The 21,638-nt window shown below is 44.4% G+C and overlaps 1 protein-coding gene across 2 annotated transcripts in view; it reads right to left on the bottom strand.

Moving 5' to 3' along the window:
* Positions 1-13,609: 13,609 nt before the first annotated feature.
* The window catches only part of CSPG5 (chondroitin sulfate proteoglycan 5), a 135,488-nt gene continuing 127,459 nt past the window's right edge, over positions 13,610-21,638 (bottom strand). The window contains exon 5 of one of the 2 annotated variants that reach the window (XM_029588190.1): positions 13,610-14,154. In XM_029588190.1, the coding sequence (XP_029444050.1) occupies positions 13,993-14,154 (162 nt within the window). In that variant the 3' untranslated portion in view covers positions 13,610-13,992. The remainder of the gene's footprint in view (positions 14,155-21,638) is intronic. The other variant, XM_029588191.1, reaches the window with a different exon arrangement.

The following is a 21,638-nucleotide window of genomic DNA, read 5'->3' as shown; positions in this document are numbered from 1 at the left end:
TGCAGGTTTTATATTGGGATTCTGTCCCACTCCTATATAGAAGAATTTTCATTGATTAATGCACTTGAATAATTTTGGTGGTGGTTTTCTTAGATGGTTGAAACTAACCAGAGGTTTCTTTGAAGGTTCTTCAGTTTATAGATGCCACTGGCATACATGCCCAGCATTTTGTGATGCCTTTTGCTTTAGGAGTGGAGGGGTCTTATCCCTGCATGTATGGAATTTGGTAACAGGCAGCTGTGCAAAGAGCCATTGGACCCCCACCAAGATCAAACTAACAGCATGGTTTCCCTGAAACAGATGATTTTCTTAAAATAAAAAAAATATTATGCTGGGGGGAGGGGGGGACGGGATGGGACTGTTTGGAGGGATATGAGCACCGATCCTCTCTCCACATCTCCCTTTTAGTGATGTGGGCCTGTCTCAAACATCCCTCCTTCCCCCTTAGTCTCTCGTTCTGTCTGCTTCATGGTCCATCCCAACGAGTTCCCCTCTCTCCCTCCATCAATCCATCCTGCAAGTCTCTCTCACTTCCCCCTCCACAGTCCATTCCCACCAATCTCGCTCTCTTTTCTCCTCCACCAGTCCCGCTTTCTATTCCCTTCCTCCAACCAGTCCATTCCCACCACTCTCATTCTCTTTCCCTCCACCAATCTCTTTCTTGCCAGTCTCTCTCTCTCTCTCTCTCTTCACCAGTCCATCCTGGTCAGTCTTTCTCTCTCCCTCCCCCAGTCCATTTTCCCCAGTTCCAGCTGTATGGCTGCCTGTAGTTTCACTACGCAAGTTACCTTCTAGCACATTTACTGCTGGGCTTTGCAATTATATATATTCCATTCATATCAGTAAGCATTATTTAATAAGTTTTATATGTTATGAATGAGACCTGGTGTGCCTGTAATTATTTCTTTGTTATTACATTAATCACTTTTCTATGTATGGCACATAACTGCAGGTAAAAATGAAAGGGGAGCATGTGGGGGTCTGCAAAGATTTTGGAAGTTGCACAGGGGCCCGCGCTCCCAAAAAGGTTGGGAACCCTTTTGTTAGACAGAATTCTCCCACCAGAAGACCTAACAGTTGTACACTGAGCTGAATACACAACAGTTTTCTCTCATTTTGTATCTCCGATTAAAACTTTTTATAAAGCAGGGCCCTTACTGAGTTAGCTAGGCTGAGCTCAGGCCAAGAACACTGCCTATTCATGTGTTTGTTTGTTTTATTTTTTTTTAAATCAAAGAACTCTGGGCTGGATCAGTTGCTTTTTCTGTGAATGTCAGCAGTGTCGGCAAGATGAGAGAAGCCCCTTGTTTCCACAGACTTTTGGAGGCTTCTCCCCCTCCTGCTTTTTTTTTTTTTTTTTTTTCAACCCCCTGGAAAAGCTGCATAAATTGGCAGCCAGGCCTCTCGGCTCTTAAGAAGAAACTGGATCTATGTTTCTTTATTGTTTGCTATGCTTTTCTCTCTCCCCCCCCCAATTCTTACCGCCTTGGCCCGAGATGCACAGAGCGGGCTGGGGGCAGCCCCGCCCACTCCTCATTAATCATGCCGCCGCCGTTCCTTCCTGAAAGAGCTCGCGCCTCGCCTCTCCCTTGGTCACAGAGCTTCCTGCTGGGGATTGCCAGCGACTGCTGCTAGCTTCTGTTTTGGGATGGGATGGGGGGGGGGGGGGGGGCTCTGCTGCGCGACTCGTCTCGGCTGATGTGCCTGCTCACAAACGGCCAATGGCTGTCCCTTCACATCCCTTGAAATGCCCCTTATATATTTAGCCAGCTGGCATCCTCCAGCCTCCCGCGCTGTCTGGGAATGCTCTTCTGGTTTCTTTGGGACTGTGTGACTTGGCTCTACCGCTGGAACTCCCTCCGAGGGCATCTGAGACCTGACCAACTCAGTCAACCTTCTGGACAAAACTAAAGACCTACTTTAGAGTTCCCATGAGAATTTTAGTGTGAAACTATCTCTGTCTTACTGACATTTGTATTGCTCTTTGGATTTTTTTTTTTATTATTATATGATAATGTATTTTATCATTTATTTGACTCCAGAATTAATCATGTGCCGGTCTGGGGAGGACCTGAATTTGATTCTCAGCTCAGGTCTTCTGTTATCTGAGTTGAACAGAGCTGGGGATGCTGTGAAGGCACAGTTCACAGTCCCTGTGGGAAGAGGGGAAGAGAATCACCGTCATCATAGTCACCGACTTTTCAAAACGATTAGAGGTGCTAAACTCAATACATATTACTCCTACCTGGACAAAGGGAAAGAATGCAGCTGAATACTGGGCGTGCTCAAGCACCCACTGCATCCTCAGGGCTGGCACCTATGCCAATCATTGCGCAATGGTGACAATGGCTGCATTTAGGGCATGTGACTGTAGGGTTTCTGGAAGGAGCCCTGTTGGTTGCCCCCCTGGCTGAAGAATGGCACTGCAAAGAATGGGCTAAGTGAGTTGGAGGGAGGAGATGATAAAAGAGGGGAACAAAATCCCCAGATAGCACTTGTAGCACCTTATCACCAGATCCTAGTCCTGGTTCTGGGTGAACTGGAAGCCCAAAGGAAAAAGAGAAAATAGATGGATGGATATATATATATATATATATATATATATATATATATATATATATATATATATATATATATATATATATATATATATATATATATATATATATATATATAAATGTTTTGATGCATAAAATAAATCAATTTTAAAACTTAACTCCCTAAAGCAGATGTGCCAAAGAGTGACACACGTGTCCTCTCGCCTTAGAGATTGTGCTTCCATTACCAAGACTGCACGAAAAATTACATTTTTTTCCCCTAATTTTGTAAGAAATCACTTTTTTGCTCTTTTTCACAAAACCTTTTATCATGGATATCTAATAAGCCTGAGAAACGTGGTATTAAAATCTAAGAGGCTGCTATTTAAAAAAAAAAAAAAGAAAAAAAGTTGTTCCCCTAAATGCAGGCACTTATTTTCAGTCAAACTTAGGTCCCTAAATTTTAGCTGAAAATTCACCTAAATTTAGGACTGTAAACAATTAGGGCTCTAAATATAGGGCTGCTATTCATTTGCTTAGATAAAAAAAATTAAAAACTTGGCTCTTCACCCAGGCATTCCCGTGAAGAAGCCTAGGGTCACCCTCACAATCACCTACCCCTAGGTTACGTCCCTTTCAGGAACTCAAAGGACCTGTACTCCGGAACTCAAATGATCTGTATTTCGGCTAACCACACTTTCATAAAACTTGCTTAATCTTAATACACCTTGTAAATTTGTATATAATTCTCACCATGTAAGCACTTGCGCCTACTTACATGCCATGCTCTTCCAGTTAGAAATTGTTTAACCTATCCTTTTTTCTAACAGCCCAGTTCAACTCTCCCTGTTATAATGTAACTTTTTGCTCTCATTGTTTAATTGGTTCCCCCTAGTTTATTGTAAACCGGTACGATAAGACTTGGTTCTTGAGTATCGGTATATTAAAAGAATTTAAATAAATAAATAAATAAATAAATAAATAAATGAGGTTGCCTACTTCTGAAAATCTGGGCTAAACACTTAAATTTGCTTCTCCGCCCCTGTTGCCACCTGCTTTTTAGGGAGCTAAATGAGGGATCCTAGTGAAATTAAGGAACCTAGATGCAGTAACTCCACCTTATTACGTTTTCAAAAAGGCCAATTTAGGAGCCTGAGTCCCAAAAGTTAGGCACCTAATCCCTTTGAAAACTGACCTCTGACTAAGAAAATAAATAAGAAAAATAAATAATGCCAAATCTCTCACATGCAGAAAAAGTAGCAAATATTTGTGAGGAAAGTAAAAGCTTGCGTAGTCAGTAGATTAATGCTAGCGCGCTGCTATGGCTGTGCCAACACTGCCCTCCACGTTTGCAGGCAGGCCTCAATCAGGCTTTAGAAGGGGGGAGGGGGGGGGGGGGTGAATAATCGTGCCGACCGAGCCTTCATTCTGTTCCAAGTGGAAGAAAATGAACAATTATCGCACATCCATCATGCTTCAAAACCAATTAAGAAAGGTTCCCTTGTGGTGTGCCATGGGTCAATAGCAAAAAACTACAAAAAAAAAAAGTAACCCCACCATTGGAAACTATCAACTGTAATTATTTGACAGGGTCTGCAGAATAAACAAAATATTCATACATTTCTCCACTGGAATGCCAGGAGACAAGGTCAGAAGGTGGGGATTTAATGATAAAAGTGTTAAGGGTAAAAGCGGCTCAGAATGCCTTCCCAGCATCTGAAATTAACTTAGCAGTAATCCTTTAACTTAGCAGTAATCCCTGCCGATCCTGCCCCCTTACACCTCCCTTGCCCTCCCCCATGACTTATTATAAGACGTCAAGCTCGCTGTAAATTGTTTTAAAATTGTTTTACATTCTCTCATAATTTGTTTTATTGTTAACATTGTATAGCGCTCGCCCTCCCCTCCCCCCGTACATAGCTTACCTGCCCCCCACCATTTTCCCCCTCCCACTATATTACGATACATTTCCACCCCACCCCACCTCCCCCCTGTACTGTTCCCCCCCTCCTCCCCTTTTGCTCTCCCAAGTTTGCTGTAAATTGTTTGAAATTGTTTTTAACTTGTTTCACTGTAACTTGTTAAGTTCGCTGTAAACCGATATGATGTACTCACGAATACCGGTATAAAACCCCCCCCCCCACTTACATAAATAAATACGTAAGTAAGTAAGTAAGTAGAAGGTACTCCTGAACAGAAATATGAAGTGGTGACAGAGCTGAAGAAAAGGAAACCCAAGGATAGTGTCGAAAGATGATAAAAGAGCAGGAAACTCCTTCTGGTGGGAGACTCTTATCATCACAGGCATTGATTTCGTATAATTATAAGGAAATGAAAAGGTGACATGCCTACTGGGTTTCTTGGCTGGCAGGGATGCCACAAATATCCTTTGTATTACCGAAGCAGAAAGGGAGGGAATGTGAAGTTAAATATAGAAAACACAGTAAATGACGGCAAATAAAGGCGAAAAAGGCCCATTTATTTATTTATTTATTTTTCTATGCCGAGGTTCATCGGGCGTATCACATCTAGCCTACCCAGCAGTGATTTATTTTACATGCATCTACCCAAAACTGATCAAATTCCCACATGTAACACAAACCCCACTCCTGCTGTGCCCTCCTTAAGGTTGCAAGTGCTGCTCCCTTGTTTTTTCAGGAAGCACTGCTCGCCCTGGGCTGCAGCTGTTGCTCAGTGAAGATTTTTCAGTGCCATTCAGTACCATTCTCTTGCATCTAGGGATCTGAAGTCTGTCACTGTCCAGGGGTGATTCATCTGTCCTACTCACTTTCTGCAAGCAGGACTATCTTTGGGGGGGAGGGGGTTGACCTGTATATTTGCACAGGGCACCACTGCTTCAGGTGCATGACCATTGTTTTGAAGGAATGCCACCGATTGCTGCACTCCTGGACACGGAGGGCACAGCTGGCTGCACTTCTGTAGTGAGCGGGTGGGGGGTTGGGATTTCCCTGCCCTGGCCATGGATGATGATGCAGCATTTTTAAAGGAGCGCCACAGACTGGACTGGTGGTTACTCCTCCTGCCATGGTGGGCACCATTCTTGGTGCCAGCACAGGGCAATGCCCTGCACTAAAGCTGGACCCGTCAGCATGATCCTGGGCAAGTCACCTTTTCTCCTCAGTTTCAGTAATAATAATATTGTTTCTTGACCTTGCTTTCATTTGGAAGCTTACATGCAGTTCTAAGCCTGAAAAGAGGAAAGAGAGGCGAGGCCTAGTGGTTACAGCAATGGGCTATGATCTGGGGAGACCAGGGTTCAAGTCCCGCTGTCGCTCCTTGTGACCTTGGGCAAGTCACTTTACCCTCCGTTGCCTCAGGTACAAACCTAGGCCTAGATTCATCATTCTGCTATAAATGTAGCAGAGTGATGAGCTGCCGCGAAAAAAGGGGCGGAGGGCCGAAAAAAAGGGTGGGGAGGCGATAGTGTGCTGCCGGCTGCATTGTGGCAGTGCGGTTTTGTCTGCCGCAGGTGCGACCGTGCTGCACTCTATTGCCCCCATAGCACCAGGGCAAAAGGTGGTGCTTTTTCCCGCGCTACTGCCGGCAATAATGTCCAAAACATTATCGCCGGCAGCAGTGCCACCGCATCATTACCCTTAACCCCACCCAAACTCCTCCCTAACTCCACCCCTTCCCCTAATTTAAATTTTACCACCGCAATACTCCCATTGTCGTGTGCGTTAACGGCCCATCGCATTTTAGAAAATGACCCTATTAGACTGTAAGCCCTCTGGGGATAGGGAAATACCCACAGTACCTGAATGTGATCCCCTCTGAAGTTCTGAAATGCGGAATACAAAAAGCTAAATAAATAATCTAGAAGGATCCTTAGAGAAAGGGGAGGAAAATTATTCTGGAGGGATGCGAGGGATGGTATTCTAATCCTGGTCTTGAGGTATCCTTGGAGAGGTGAGAGAGGGGGAATTCTTATCTCTGATCTGGGGAGATTCCTAGACGGGAAAGAGTAAAAGGATTCCAGTAGTTGAGTTGTATGTAGATACTCTGTAGAGGACAAATAGGCAACCCAGTGCTCCATTGTAGGGTTCATTCATACCAGGGCAGGTCCCCAAGGGATGCAGGGCCTGGTGTGAATTAAGGATTGGCAGGGGATGGGGAGGGATGGGAGAAGGAAGAATTTATTTATTTATTTATTTATTTATTTAAGGCTTTTTCTATACCGAGGTTCAGGTAACAGAGTTACTAATCACTTCGGTTTACATCAAACAACTAACAAAATTTACCAACATAGGTTGAGGATTGGAAGGGAGGAGGTATGCTGATGAAAGTTGAAGACTAGTGGTGGCAGAGCATGAGTTGCTCCTTCCCAGGCCACCAGCCAATTGCATGTTTGATGGCTGATTGCACCTGATTGGCTCGTGAGCAGAGTGGGCTGGGAAGCACGGGACCTCTTTCAGTATGGGGCCTTGGGAAGTTGCCTTACTCACCATCCCTTAAAGCCAGACCTGATCCTTATGATGGGTGCTGGCTGAGGAAAGATGGAAGTCTTGTAGATTCCATAAAAGCCCGAATGTTTTAAAGGTCGTTTCCCATTTTGTATCTAAGGGAAAAATACTTGGTATGTCTGGCTAAAGTGTGATATCAGCACAGATACCCAGAACTGTGTGAGATCTACGTCATTTGATTTACAATTATTATTTTAAAAATGAAGGAAGGAAGCGTGTGACATCATGGTCAAAGAAGGTGGCTTTAATCAGTGAGTTCCGACCAGAGGAAAAACCTAAAGCCGGTGCAGAATCAGAGGCAGTAACAGTAGTGAGCATGTGGATACTGCACAAAGTTTCTGAAATAAATGCATTTTTCAATGTGAGCCATGCAGCCTTTAAGTGGGGAGCAGCATCTGAGCCTCATGAGACAGGGCCTCCTCATACTCTGAGGACAATGGAGAATCCAAAGGTGGTGAAAGAGGTCTTTAAAGCAGAATTGTGAGCCTGATTCAGAGACTTAAAAAAGGATATAGCAACTGTGAAAAATTAAATTCTGGATACCATCTCAGAATTACGAGCGGAGGTAACAGACATAGGAGGCGGATCGATGAGGTGGAACAAACGGGTGGAGGACCACTCGGGCCAGCTTACTGAATTGCAAACTGCGGTTGAGGGGTTTGCGGCTGCAGAGCAGGAGCTAAAAAACAAGCTGGAAGATTTAAAAAATCGATCACGCCGAAACATGCGCCAGAGATTGGCGATTACAAGAACAACGTTGAAACTGTGCAAAAGATAAATAAAGCCTTATTGGAAAGTGGAGAATCAGGAGATGAGGCCCCTATGCAAATTTGCATTGAAAGAGCGCATCAGGCACTGGGCATACCACATCCAAACCTGCCAAGGGACATAGTCGCGTGCTTCAGGAAGGAATTAGCCCGTGAAGAAAAAGATTATGGCCAATGCTAGAGGCTTGGGAGCCTTTTACTGGGAACCCCATAAATTGGAGATCTTTGGGGATCTGTCCCTGGCTAGCTTGAAGAGGAGGAGAGACTTTAGGGAGATCAGCAGCATACTCAGAAGGAAGCAGTGTTAAATATAGATGGCTGTTTCCAATTGGGCTGAGTTTTCTCGTCAGTGGCACTACATGCAAAGTTAATATGCTGGAAGAGGGGCAGAAAGCAGGTTTGATTGAAAGATGCAAGTGTAAGCCCTAGTTTAAAGGAGACGTCCCCTGCTGCCTCAGAGTGATTTTTAAAAATGGCAGAAGGTCCCGGTGAATTTCAGTACCTGGCCAACTGAAGTGCTAAATCAGGAGCTGAAGGCTAGAGGATACGACAATTTTCCTGAAATTTTCTACTGATGTAGTAGTGACTGAGTGGCTGCAGTGGCTGCTTCTAAGTCTGTTTTTGATGCCACATGAAGAACTGAGCAATGTTACTACTGAGCTGTACCTTCTGGCCTCTGGAGCTCTTCCTTCTCCTTGATGGTGGTGGATGCAAGGAAGAGTTGGATAGAGTGGGGCAGAAGGGGTAGAGGGGGAGTTTGGGGAGTTTATTGTTAGGAGTGGGAGGGAGTGGCCTGGAGAGATGGGGTGTTCAGCTATGGGATAGGGAGGGATGGGAGGGATTTTGGTAAAGGGTTGAATATTTTGATGAAGAGACAGTTAATATTTAAGGAGGCCTCTAGGAGAAGAGCGGGCGTGGTGCTAGTGCAAGAGACTCATTTCCAAAAAGGTGGATGAGAGATTGCTTGAGATCAAGGACTTTGATCCTATTGTTTTAGCTTTAAATTTTGTATTAAGCTAAAGTGTATGTGTGGGGGAGAGTAATGTTTTTGAAGGTACTCTGTGTGTGTGTTTTGGATGTTCAGAAGGATGTGGAAGGTCAACTCATTTTTGTGAATGTGATTGTGTGGGAGTGACGGTTACATAGTGAACTTATATTGTCCAAATGTGGAACAAGGTATTTTTTTTGCTAGGATCCAAGAGAAATTGATTACTTTTGTGAAAGGTCCTATTATAGTGGGGTGAGATTTTAATTTAACACCTAATCTTACGCTGGATAATTCTTGTTCCTCCAGCGTTGCTCAGAAAAGGTATGGAATAAAATTGTCTGCCATGATAAAAGCATTGAAGCTAGTGGATGAGTGAAGGATATTCAGGGCCGGATTTAAGGCGAATGGTGCACTGAGATGAAAAGCACCCCCACCCAAGTCCTCTCCTAGGCTGAGGCAAGATGGGATCCGATGTGGCCATGTGATTGCTCCTTTCAGCCTCAGTGGGATGGGATCTGCTGCGGCCACACTTGGCCTCTCCTCCTTTATCCCTGCAGCCAGGTCAGGTGTGCCTTCAGCTGCAGCAAGATGGGATTCACCAAGGCCACATGTTTGCTCCCTTCAGCCACAGCGGGATGGGATCTGCCGCAGCCACTCTGAGCCTCTCCTCCATCCCCATGGTCCCTAGGGCACCCCTCAGTGGATGGCACCTCAAGCTGTCGCCCAGCTCACCCATCCCAAAAACCATCCATGAAAGCATTACACCTTGGAGAAGGGATTATGCGTTTTATTTTATCCCACATGGGTCTTATTCCAGGATAGATTTGATTTTAGTTGAAACAGGGGTAATGGGCCAGGTCTCTACTGCAGATATTGAATCCATCACTTGGTCTCACCATAAACCAGTTTGGCTGAGGCTGAATGGGGTTCAAGATCAATCTAAAGTAAGGTTTTGGAGCTTAAATGAAGCTATGCTAAGGGATGAATAGATATGAAAGGAAATATAAACATACATTTGAGAGGAAATGATATTTAATAATACAAGGGGAGTCAGCCTCTTATGGTATGGGTCAGACTGAAGACAGTGTTAAGGAGTTGTTTTATAGCGTGGGCCTCACAGAAGGAGAGGGAGAGAAGAATTTGATTTTTGTTGAGTTTTGGAAAGGCTCTGAAGGAATGCATAAACAATCAGCGTCTTGAAAGTTTTGTGCCAGATTGCTATCTGAAGCAGCAAAGTAAAGGATTTGTATACAGATGTGATTCATTACCAATTGCAATTGACTAAGCAAGAAGATTCTAAATTTGGAAATAATGCTTCAAAGCTGTTGGCTTTGAAGCTGAAAATGGAAATTGTGCAGTCAGAGATAACCATGATTTGGGATGAGAATGGGGAGGGTCTTCAGAATGGGGATTCTTTCAAGATTTATATTCCTCAGATCCATTCATCAGTGACGAGGAGATAGCTACTTATTTACAAAATGTGATTTTTGCCTAGGATTAAGTCACCAGAACAGAATAGGTTGGACTCGGAAATTTCCGAGTATGAGATTTTGTAGGCAATCAAGGCCCTTAAAGTGGATAAGGCCCCCCCCCCCCCCGGGTTTGACAGCTATACAGGGCATTTCTATAAAAAGTTTGGTAATTTGCTAGATGTACCATTGAAACTATTGTTTAATGGTCTTCTTGAAGGGGGGAGCTTTAGCTCCATCTATGAGGACAGCGTGTATAGTGGTCCTTCTGAAGGAAGGTAGAGATAAGACAGTTTGCAAGATGTGTAGGCCAAGCTCTCTGCTGAATGTGGATATTAAAATTCTGGCAAAAAATGTTAGCAGTTCAATTGGCAAAGGTTCTTCTAGGGCTTGTCCATGAAGATCAATCAGGGTTCATCCCAGGTCGCCACACAGTGGATAATGTAAAGTGAGTCTTGCATTTGATATGGGCTGTTGATATGGTGGGTGCAGAAAGAGTTCAGAATGTCATTATACTCTGACGATGTGCGTTTTTCAATCAGTCAGCTGAGGGCTCTGATGATTGAGCTCAAGGAATAGTGGGTTTTAAGGTGAACAATAGTAACATTTCACGGGTGGATAAGGAGTTATTAAAAGAGGCTTGCGGTACTTGGGAGTCCATATAGTGGTTCCAAGGAAGCAGTTATTGGGGGCAAATCTCTCTCCATTGCTCACTAGCATATTTAAAGACCTATAGGTTTGGATGTATACGTGGCATCCCTATTGGGTCTGGCCACTAGATGCCACAATCCCTGTACTTACAGCACACTAGACAGGAGTCATCCATACCCTTGAGTCCCTCCCACCTGGAGGTTCTGATTGGGTGATTCAGGGCTATTTAGCCCAGCCATTTTAACACTCGTGGGGTTCAGTTAGAGAGAGCAGCTGCAGTGACAACATGTAATTTTTCCATACTCTGGTAGGGCCTCCCAGCCTTGCCCAAAAGAGTTTTCTTTTAGAAGAGACACTCGCCGTGCACTCTCTGCCAGAGGGTCTTTCTTATAATTCACAGTGCGATAGACTTTTAAGCCCGATACCCCTTTGAGGCAAGGGGCTCTCTTCAGGGGACAAAGAACTAAGATCCTACTCTACTTCATGGGTAGGCAAGCACCAGTGATGGATCCTGCTGCGAGAGACAGTAAGGGCAGAGAAGCTATCCAGATTAAGATTTAAAGTATTTTTTGAAACTTAAGAGTAGTGGAAAGGTTTCCCCGTTCCCCACTGGGATTGCAGTGCTTTGAATAGCCTGGACCCCAGATTTTTCCACCAGAGAAATCACCTAAAGTAACAAATAAGGAGAATGAACAACAGAGTCCAGGGAAGAGCAAGAGAAGAAGATCCCATCTGGATTTCCACCTAAGGAAACAGGACAGGCTGGGTGTCCATGGGAGAGAACATTTCTAAAGGTAGGATTTTTGCAAAGCAAAGGGGAACCCTCCATTAGGATTCCCACGGCACAGCCGCTGGGAGAGTCAGCACATTTAACATCACCATGGGCTCTACCCAGAGGTCTGTAATAAGGACACCTACCAACACAGAAAAAAACCTCTGTAACTACAGTCAGATGTGCACTCATCACTTTGGACAATGGACTTTAATTTGTCTTTAAGAATCAGTAAACTTTATTTTAACTCCCAGACCTGGTCCTCTCTTGAGTTCTTACAACCTCTCTCCTCATGGGACGCACCTTAAGTACAGCACACACACTGGCGACCTCTTTTGAATCGTCTGGGCCATAAGCGAGTCCCCCCCCGGGATTAAAAATTAGCATGGGAATGAATAGCTAGCCGGAGCAGCCCCAGAAGATATAAATGAGATTGTGTGCCCTTGGGACTTAAAGCACCCCACTAAGCATTACATAGAGAGAAATTTTCTGGTTAGGATGGGTTGAGGTGATTAAAATGAATGTGTTGCCTAGGCTTAGTTATTATTTTCAAGTGTTACCTACTAAGGTTCCAAAAGCAAAGTTTAATCAGTCTCAGAAGAAATTGTTGGGTTTTATTTGGCGAGAGAGGTTTAAAGGTACCTCATGTAGGGAAATATGTTGCTTTTCAATTGAAGATGTTAGAATGGCAGATTAGGCATCATCCAAAACAGTGGGTGCGGATTGAACAGTTTTTCATATGGTTCCCTGCTGTCTGAAATTCCCTGGGTACAAAGGGAGATAGGATGCAAGGGATTCCTTTGAACCTTTTTACCCGGTATTCGCTACAAGTTTAGGATTCGAACAATACTCATCTGGTTTCTTGAGAGAACATATTCCCCTTTGACTCGCATTAGTTACTTACTTACTTGGGTTAAAGTTAGGGGTTTTTTGAAGGCAGGGAGATCAAGGTTTGCGAAGCATAGGGCAGCTTGGTTTCAAAGGGAAAATCATGAGTTTTGCAGAACTGAGAGATAATACTCCCTGTTGAATATGGATTTGTGTTTTTTCAGGTCAATCATTATTAACTAAGGCATGCTGTTGGAAGAGAATTATTGAGAATCACCCCGATATTTGAGAGGCTCTATGTGTAAAGCTCGCCTTTGGAAAAAGATTGGTATCCAGAGTTTATAAAAGCTTGGTCTCCTCCGCAATAGGAAAGCTTAAGGAGGAAACAGCATGGGAGCAGGAGCTAATGTGTAATATAGACTTTGTCGACTGGGAAGACATTCAGATGCAGATTATACAAATTTTCCATTTCAGCGAATTTGATGGAAAATGCATATTAGGTTTATTTTAGGTGGTACCTCACCCCCTCTTGTTTGCATGCCATGTTCACTGCAGCGTCAGACAGATGTTAGCAAAATTGCGAAGAAGGAACAATGGGGCATATTTGGTGGAGCTGTGCCAAGATAGCGGGATTTTGGAAGAAGTGCAAAATTTGGTTCAAGCATTACTAACACTGCCAATTGATTGGGACCTGAAATTGTTTTGGTTTAATTTTCCAATAGAATCTGCATCTAGGAAAAGTGATAGGTCGGCTGCTCTAGCTTTTGTTGCAGCCAGGTGCGTGACTGCTAGGCACTGGAAAAGGTTGGATCGCCCTGGTTTTTACTTTTCCATAAAAGACTTTTGTGAGGAGGGATAGGTTGCCTGACATTTTGTCAGTATGGAAACCATTTGAAAAATGGACTACCATAGTTCCAAGGACTTTACTACTTGAGGGAGGGGCAGGGGGTGGGACTGGGGAAGAGTTTTCGGAGTAAAGACTTGTTTGATTCATTGTGCGCGATGATTATGCTTGTTGTAGAAAAGTAAATAAAGTATAAATGTAAAAAAAAAAAAAAAAATGAAGGAAGGAAACTATACAAATGCCATGAGTCAGATTAACTTTAAAAATGTTTATTTCAATTTTTTTTGGAATTTTATTTTATTGTATTTCAAAAAAAAAAGAGTAAAAGTACAAAATAAGTCAGTCAAGTACAGGAAAGGTTTAAGAAATCATGGTGGGAATGTCGGAGTATGTCTCCAACCCAAAGAATATACACATGGGGCAGGAATCAACCAACTTGCTGTATGCATCACTCACAGACTTCTGCAGCTCATCCTGTGCCCTCCGTTTTCTGTACAACACACACCAATGCATGCCATGGACCCTTTGGGGGGGGAGGGAGCGTGTGGGCGGGGGGAGGGGGAAGCCACAACAAGTTAGGAGAATTGAGATTTGTACAACTGTTCTCTCTCCTCTCGCTCTCTCATGTCTTTGTGCCTCTGTCCTGCTCTTCTTATGTTAGGTTGTTCTGCAGGCAGTTCACGTCCAGACTGTCATGTCCACCCTTGTCACTGTCGTGCTTTGGCGACAGGGAATTCTGAATGTTGAAGGGCTCCTCCTCCTTCGCAGAGGGTTTTGTGGGATCCTGCAGTTTGTGGATGGCGTTAGGGTCCTCCTACAGAAGGGAAGCGGAAACAAAGAGAGGATGAGAAAGTGATTATGTTTGGGGGCCCGGTTCAGCTTTTCTGTATCTGGGAGGAGGAAAGGGAGGTGTGCTGGAGTTGACAACACATAGCTCTCATTAACAAATCTAGACTATGTTGTGGAGTTATAGCCAAAACCTACAGCGCATTGTAGCAACCAGTCAAGTTTGATGTTTACATTTCTATACAAGCTATGAAATGTATTTATTTATTTTTTTTGCATAAATAAGCCTTTCATGCTTGGAAATTTTAAATCTTCTTTTCCACTTCAAACCATGCAAAGAAACACTAACATAGCAAATGTCTGCTGATAAGGACTATTTGATCCTCCCAGTCTACTTGGTTGCTGAAGCCTACCTTGCTCCAGCTAAGGATATCTCCCAGCTGCACAAGCTTAACCACCTAAACTGCTCTAGCTCTGGCCGTCACCCCTTCCTAGCCATTGCACCCATCCACTGCACTAAGAATGTCTCTCAGCTGCCAGCTATGCCAGTCTGACTACCTGCAGGAGACCACTTCGTCTCCTCGTCATCCTTAGCTGGAAAGTGTCGCCAAGTCAACCTGCTGAAGCCCGTGCTGGTAACCCTCCAGTTCTGTCTGACAGAGTATCAAAGCTCTGCCACTCCTGCACGCTGGTTGACTTTCTTCCCTCTTTCTGGTAGCTTGATGCAGCCGTATCGCTGCTCTGTGCAAGTCAGCTTTGCCATGTCCTCTTTTGTTTTGGGTGGTTGAATCCCTAGGTTTCTCTACCTGATCCGACATGCAGACCTCCTCTTTTACGTCCTCCTCCCTCTGCTCTTTGCATCAGTCCCAAGCCTGCTTGAATACTGTCACAGTTCTGTTTCCTACCTCCTTTGCAGTCAGGTTATCCCATGCATCGACCACTATCTCGATAAAGAAGTATTTCCTCATGTTTCCTTGGAATCGTCCTTGCTCCATTTTCATATCATGACCCCCCCAGTCCTTGATTTTCCCTTTTTTAAATACAAAATGCCTGTCTTTTTGCTTCAGTCATATCCTCCCTTTCTCTTCTCTTTTCCAGTTCCTTAGCCTTAATGTTCAAGATGCTGGACTTTACTATCATTTCTCTCTTTCACCCACCCTCAGCTAGGCCTGGGTTTAGGCACAAGTAAGCTTTGGTTATTAATTAGAATGGTATTTTAGCATCCCTTGTTGACTTGTTAATGTTTTCTCCAACTGTAATATATGTCATTTCGTGCTAGGAGTCTGCATGTGTGTGTAATATATGTCATTTCGTGCTAGGAGTCTGCATGTGTGTGTGCATATGTTTGTGTGTGTAATATATGTCATTTCGTGCTAGGAGTCTGCATGTGTGTGTGCATATGCTTGTGTGTGTAATGTATGTCATTTCGTGCTAGGAGTCTGCATGTGTGTGCATATGCTTGTGTGTGTAATGTATGTCATTTCGTGCTAGGAGTCTGCATGTGTGTGTGCATATGTTTGTGTGTGTAATATATGTCATTTCGTGCTAGGAGTCTGCATGTGTGTGTGCATATGCTTGTGTGTGTAATATATGTCATTTCGTGCTAGGAGTCTGCATGTGTGTGTAATATATGTCATTTCGTGCTAGGAGTCTGCATGTGTGTGTGCATATGCTTGTGTGTGTAATGTATGTCATTTCGTGCTAGGAGTCTGCATGTGTGTGTGCATATGCTTGTGTGTGTAATGTATGTCATTTCGTGCTAGGAGTCTGCGTGTGTGTGCATATGCTTGTGTGTGTAATATGTCATTTCGTGCTAGGAGTCTGCGTGTGTGTGTAATGTATGTCATTTCGTGCTAGGAGTCTGCGTGTGTGTGCATATGCTTGTGTGTGTAATGTATGTCATTTCGTGCTAGGAGTCTGCATGTGTGTGTGCATATGTTTGTGTGTGTAATATATGTCATTTCGTGCTAGGAGTCTGCATGTGTGTGTAATATATGTCATTTCGTGCTAGGAGTCTGCATGTGTGTGTGCATATGCTTGTGTGTGTAATGTATGTCATTTCGTGCTAGGAGTCTGCATGTGTGTGTGCATATGTTTGTGTGTGTAATGTATGTCATTTCGTGCTAGGAGTCTGCATGTGTGTGTGCATATGTTTGTGTGTGTAATATATGTCATTTCGTGCTAGGAGTCTGCATGTGTGTGTAATATATGTCATTTCGTGCTAGGAGTCTGCATGTGTGTGTGCATATGCTTGTGTGTGTAATGTATGTCATTTCGTGCTAGGAGTCTGCATGTGTGTGTGTGCATATGTTTGTGTGTGTAATGTATGTCATTTCGTGCTAGGAGTCTGCATGTGTGTGTGCATATGTTTGTGTGTGTAATGTATGTCATTTCGTGCTAGGAGTCTGCATGTGTGTGTGCATATGCTTGTGTGTGTAATGTATGTCATTTCGTGCTAGGAGTCTGCATGTGTGTGTGCATATGCTTGTGTGTGTAATGTATGTCATTTCGTGCTAGGAGTCTGCATGTGTGTGTGCATATGTTTGTGTGTGTAATGTATGTCATTTCGTGCTAGGAGTCTGCATGTGTGTGTGCATATGTTTGTGTGTGTAATATATGTCATTTCGTGCTAGGAGTCTGCATGTGTGTGTGCATATGCTTGTGTGTGTTTGCGTGTCTGTGCAGTTGGTAGTTAGAGTTTTCCTTGGCACTTATCATTTCATGCTGGGGATGAAGGTACTGATAGTTAATCTTGTCCTGGGGACAGTATTACATGTCATTCCATGATGCTGGTGCCTCCTTCAGAACCCGTTTGTATAAATAAATGCTGTTGGGCGCTGGGACCCCCCCCTGACTAGAAGGCTGAGCTTAAACCAGAGGGTGTCAAATCACTATCCTTGAGGGCCGCGAGTTGGTCAGGTTTTCAGGCTATCCTTAATGAATTTGCGTGAGATATATTTGTATGCACGCTGCCTCAACTGTATGCAAATCAATCTCATGCCGATTCATTAGGGGTGCCCTGAAAACCCAAACGGTTCATGGATACCCCAGGTACCGGAGTTTGAGACCCCCTGGCTTTAAACATACGTAGTGGGTCCTCGGAACTATCTATTCCAGTGTAAGAAGTCCGGGCTCTGCCTCCAAACACAGACAAAAAAAAAATTCTTAGGGAGAACAGTGAGGGCGGGAGGGGGAGATACAATAAATCACTAATATTTTTTTTTAACTCGGCTGCATCTTTGGGCCTTCAGCAAAAAATGGTGCCAGTATTTGTATCCTGGTGCCATGGGCCTTCATTAGCAACTACCCTGAGGGATTTTGTCACTTATTCTGTATCCCCCTCCCTTCACTGTATCTAGTCTGGTAATTGCAGCTAAGGTCCTGGGGGCTCCCGCTGGAACCCTAAACTCATTGGCCCTGAAACCGGCTGCTAGGTGTCACCCTCGAGTAATGACCAATGCTCCCTTCCCCCACCCCCACCCTGCCTCTAAAAAGCATCCCCAGCCCCAGTCAAGCTGGGGAGCAGAAGGCCTAACTCATACCGTCCAACATGAAGGTATGCAGCACTGCCACGGAGACACCACGCTGATCCAAAATAAATGATTTTCAGGGGTCAGTGGCTGAATCTCACATGGGATACAGTCCCTTCTTAGCCGTTTCAACGAGCTCCTTGCCTTTAATGTTTTTCCCCCTTCAGTCTCCAGAGCCCCTCAGAGTGAGCAGTACTGTGTCATGGGGGGATGGGGAGGTGGGAGGCTGAGTTATCTGTTCCCAGGCTCACCCATCGCTGACTCTGCATAGGTGTAGAATAATGGTTTAGACAGTCCTTGGGACCTATTGACCAGTCTGGTTTTCAAGATTTTCGCAATAAATATGAATGACAAATATTAGCATGCCTTGCTTTCCTTTTATGCACATATTGTACATCTCATGCATATTCATTGCAGATATCGTGAAAGCCAGATTGGCTGGTGAGCCCAAGGGCTGGGGTTGAGGACCATTAGCTTAGAGCTACTGGAGGCAGGATGGCTCTGCTTTCTAATAACCCCTCTCCCCAGGTGTTTTTTTTTTTGTTTCTTGCAGTCTTGCCTGCCCCAGTGAGAAGAACATAACTGTACATAAGCAGAATGAAAGAAGAAATCAATTTAACCTCCCTCTCCCCCCCCCAAACCACAGGATCGACCAGTTTATCTGCTTTATACCCTTATCCTCCTCTTTCCACTAGTGATGTGCTGGAAGGGGCTCCTGGAAACACCCTCGCTAAATCATTTAATCAAAACAGAATCTTCCAGCAAGTGGAGGAGAGCTCCCGCCATAAGAAACTGGTACCACGTTACTGCTTCCTACTGAAGTAACTGCACAGGGCATGGCGTGAAAATGGCCACCAGCCATTCGCGGGAAGTGCAATAGCATTTCTTTTTTTTACCACTAGAGGGAGCCAAGACAGGTGGAGGACTGTAACCTTTCTCTTCACAGGCGGAATCGCTGCTGGATAGCTTCAGGTGTGATGTTGTACACTATATGGAGGGCAATCTCCTCTAACCCCCCCCCACACACACACATTCCTTACTCCTCCCTGCTGGTATTGTGCCACATGGTCAAGATCACCTTTATTATAAATCCCCAGGCCTTCCCAGCAGAGAGTGCATGCAATAACTCTGATCTTGCAAGGAAGCGCTGAAATTCTGGGCTCATGAAGTCATATTCTATACTTCCAATTTATTGCTCACGGGTCAGTAATTTACCAGACATACGTAGACACACACATGCACACAAAAACATGAAGACACGTAAGTGCACACATACACAGCGACGTACAATGATAACCAATCAGCTGGGATTCCCTCTCATGGACCGGGAGCATCCATGTGAGTCTTAGAACATGTCACAGTGTCATTTAAGCAACAGAGGGCGAGGGAAAGCAGTGAGGGAAACATAGCAGAACTGAAGCCGCTTCAGTGCAGAAGGTCTGGTTCAGGGTGCCAGAGCTGACATTGTATTCAGGTAGGGGGAGGGGGGAGCTCCTGCACACTCACTCTCTATCTCATCCCACCTCCTCTTCTGTATGGTGCCATCCACATGAAACAAGGTGGACACATCTGTCTGATCTACAATTCCCAGCCATTGTCGACTTCAGGAGTCCCATGCTTCTGCTCTGCACATATGGCCTGAATGTGAGAGATGGTCACCTTCAGGACATCTGCAGATGTAGGGACACTTGCTAAGTCTCTGTTACTGGTCTGGGAAAAGTCCAGGCTACTGTTCCAATCAAACCTCTTCCTAAAATCCTTCATCCAATCAAAAGCCACCTGTGAGGGATGCTGTAAAATTTTGGCCACAGTTTGCAAGGATTTATGGGCACTGCCTTCTGTTTGTGCTGGAGCTCTGTTTGATGGGTGTCCCTGAGGATTTCAGGCATTGTTCCCCCCTAAAAGGGGACGCTCATTCTGGCTTCATGCTCCTGAGAAACTGTTTATATGCAGAGAGAAAAAACTTTCCATTCCGTCTGCTCCTTATAATCACACCACTTTTTTTTCCTACAACAAAGACATTTTTGGGGACTAAGCCAAGTCCTAGAAAGAAGTCAGTACCATGTAGCCTGTGACCTTTAATTATTCATTTGCCCCTTGCTGAAAGTGGTCACTGATGCATCCTGTGGTCAGCACTGAGTTTTCTACCAGGATACTCTGGAAGCTGGGTGAAAAGGGATCGTGCCATGATGCCATGCTTTTGCTATACGATTGCTTTGTTTTTGTGTTATAGGCTTTTAAAAAATTATTTCACTCACTTTGTGTCTACACCTCTGATAGGAGCTGAGAAGCTAGCTTTCTGCTTTGTTCCCAGGGATTAGCCCGTGATGCAGAGAATAGGAGTGAGGCTGGAGCAGAGCAGAGCAGAGCTTCTCTAATGCACAAACCAGCCCTCCCCTCGTGTTCTCCCTTCCTGGGTAGCAGCACAAAATAGGAGGGAAAGAGGTGAGGCTGGAGTAGACAAAGAAGAGCTACTCTGCTCCTTAATCCAGTCCCTCCCCTCCAATCATGCAGAGAACAGGAGGGGAGGGGGTGAGGATAGAGCAAACACTGCAGAGCAGAGAAGAGCTACTCTGCTCCCAAAGCCATCCCCACCACCATAGATGGGATGGGAAGGGTCAGGCTGGAGCAGAAGGAGCAACAGGTTTGTAGTGTTCTGTGCTCCTGGGCTTCAGACTCAGCAGAATCTCAGTTATACTCCTGTTTTGTGTTTTTTTAGAGGATTGTTCTCTGAATGAGGGGAAGGAGGGTCTATCATGATTGTTGACTTTAATCATCAGAATCGTTTTTAAGTACCTAGTAATTCCTCTGCTACTGGAAGCAGGAATATATCATCAGAATTGTGGACTGGAATAACTGGGCTGACTGGATGGACAGTTGGCCTTTTTCTGCCATTATTGAGTATGTTACAATCAATATCCTGTTCTCCTTTTTCATGTACAATAAATCTGTAATTAGAAATGCAGAACTTTTTTTCATACTAATGCCAATATTAATTTTCAAAAGTTAGTTTATTTACTATTTATTTATGAATTTATTTATTTGAATATTATATATATTGCAATAATAGCAAAGAGGTCCATATTCAGCCACTATCTGGCTGAACAAGTTAGCTGGATAAACATATCCGACTAAATTTGTCCAGAATATTCAGCGATGCAGTTGCACTGCTGAATATACCCATATAACGAATAAAAGAATAAGTTTATCCAGATAACTTTAGATCTGTCTAACTTAACCAGCTGACTTAGCTGGATAAGTCTGAATATCTGGCTAAGTTAGCCAGATAAGTCGCCACGCCCCAGAATGCTCTCGTCCTGTCTATCACTTAGCCAAATAACTAGCTAGATAAATAGTTACCCAGCTAAGTGGCAGCCATTCAATGCAGCCAAATATTTCCTAGCATGTAGACAGATGGACTCAGGACGAGTAGGATTATGCTCCCCTGCCAGCAGATGGAGATGGAGCAAGCTGACGTCACAGTATATATATAACCCTGCAGTGACCCCAGCCTGCCAGTATTCTCCGTCTCCAGCAGAGCAATGCCCTATGGGGACTGCTTTGAGCTTTTTGAAAGGAGAAATTTGAAGTTCTAAATCCAGGAAAGAAAGCCCCGATCTCCTGCAGTGACACCTAAATGTCCCTCCCCCAGTTGAGAATTTCTAAGGCGATTTCTGTGCCTTGGTCCGATAGCTGGGTTTTCCGACGTGGACTTAGCTGCTAGTTCAGCTGAAAGGCAGCAGGTGCAGGAGGCCGAGCGAGGTGGTGACGGCAGATGCCCTCTCCCCCTATAGCTGGAGACTGTCTCTGTACTCAGCCAGTAAGCACTGAGCTAGGTAAGGTTTAAAAAAAAAAGGAGAATGTTTTACCTGAAACAGAAACAGTTAGAGGGGTTTCAGGACTTTCTCTGGTCTCCATTCTCGGCGCGTCATGCCGACATTTGTTCTCGTTCCCGTTAGGGTTGGGAGGCTCCCGGTAGGCT

The sequence above is a fragment of the Rhinatrema bivittatum genome, chromosome 2 (genome assembly GCF_901001135.1).
Source record: "Rhinatrema bivittatum chromosome 2, aRhiBiv1.1, whole genome shotgun sequence".
In the NCBI taxonomy this organism is placed as follows: domain Eukaryota; kingdom Metazoa; phylum Chordata; class Amphibia; order Gymnophiona; family Rhinatrematidae; genus Rhinatrema; species Rhinatrema bivittatum.
The sequence above is the reverse complement of the archived record's forward strand: the minus strand, read 5'-3'. Positions and strand labels throughout refer to the sequence as shown.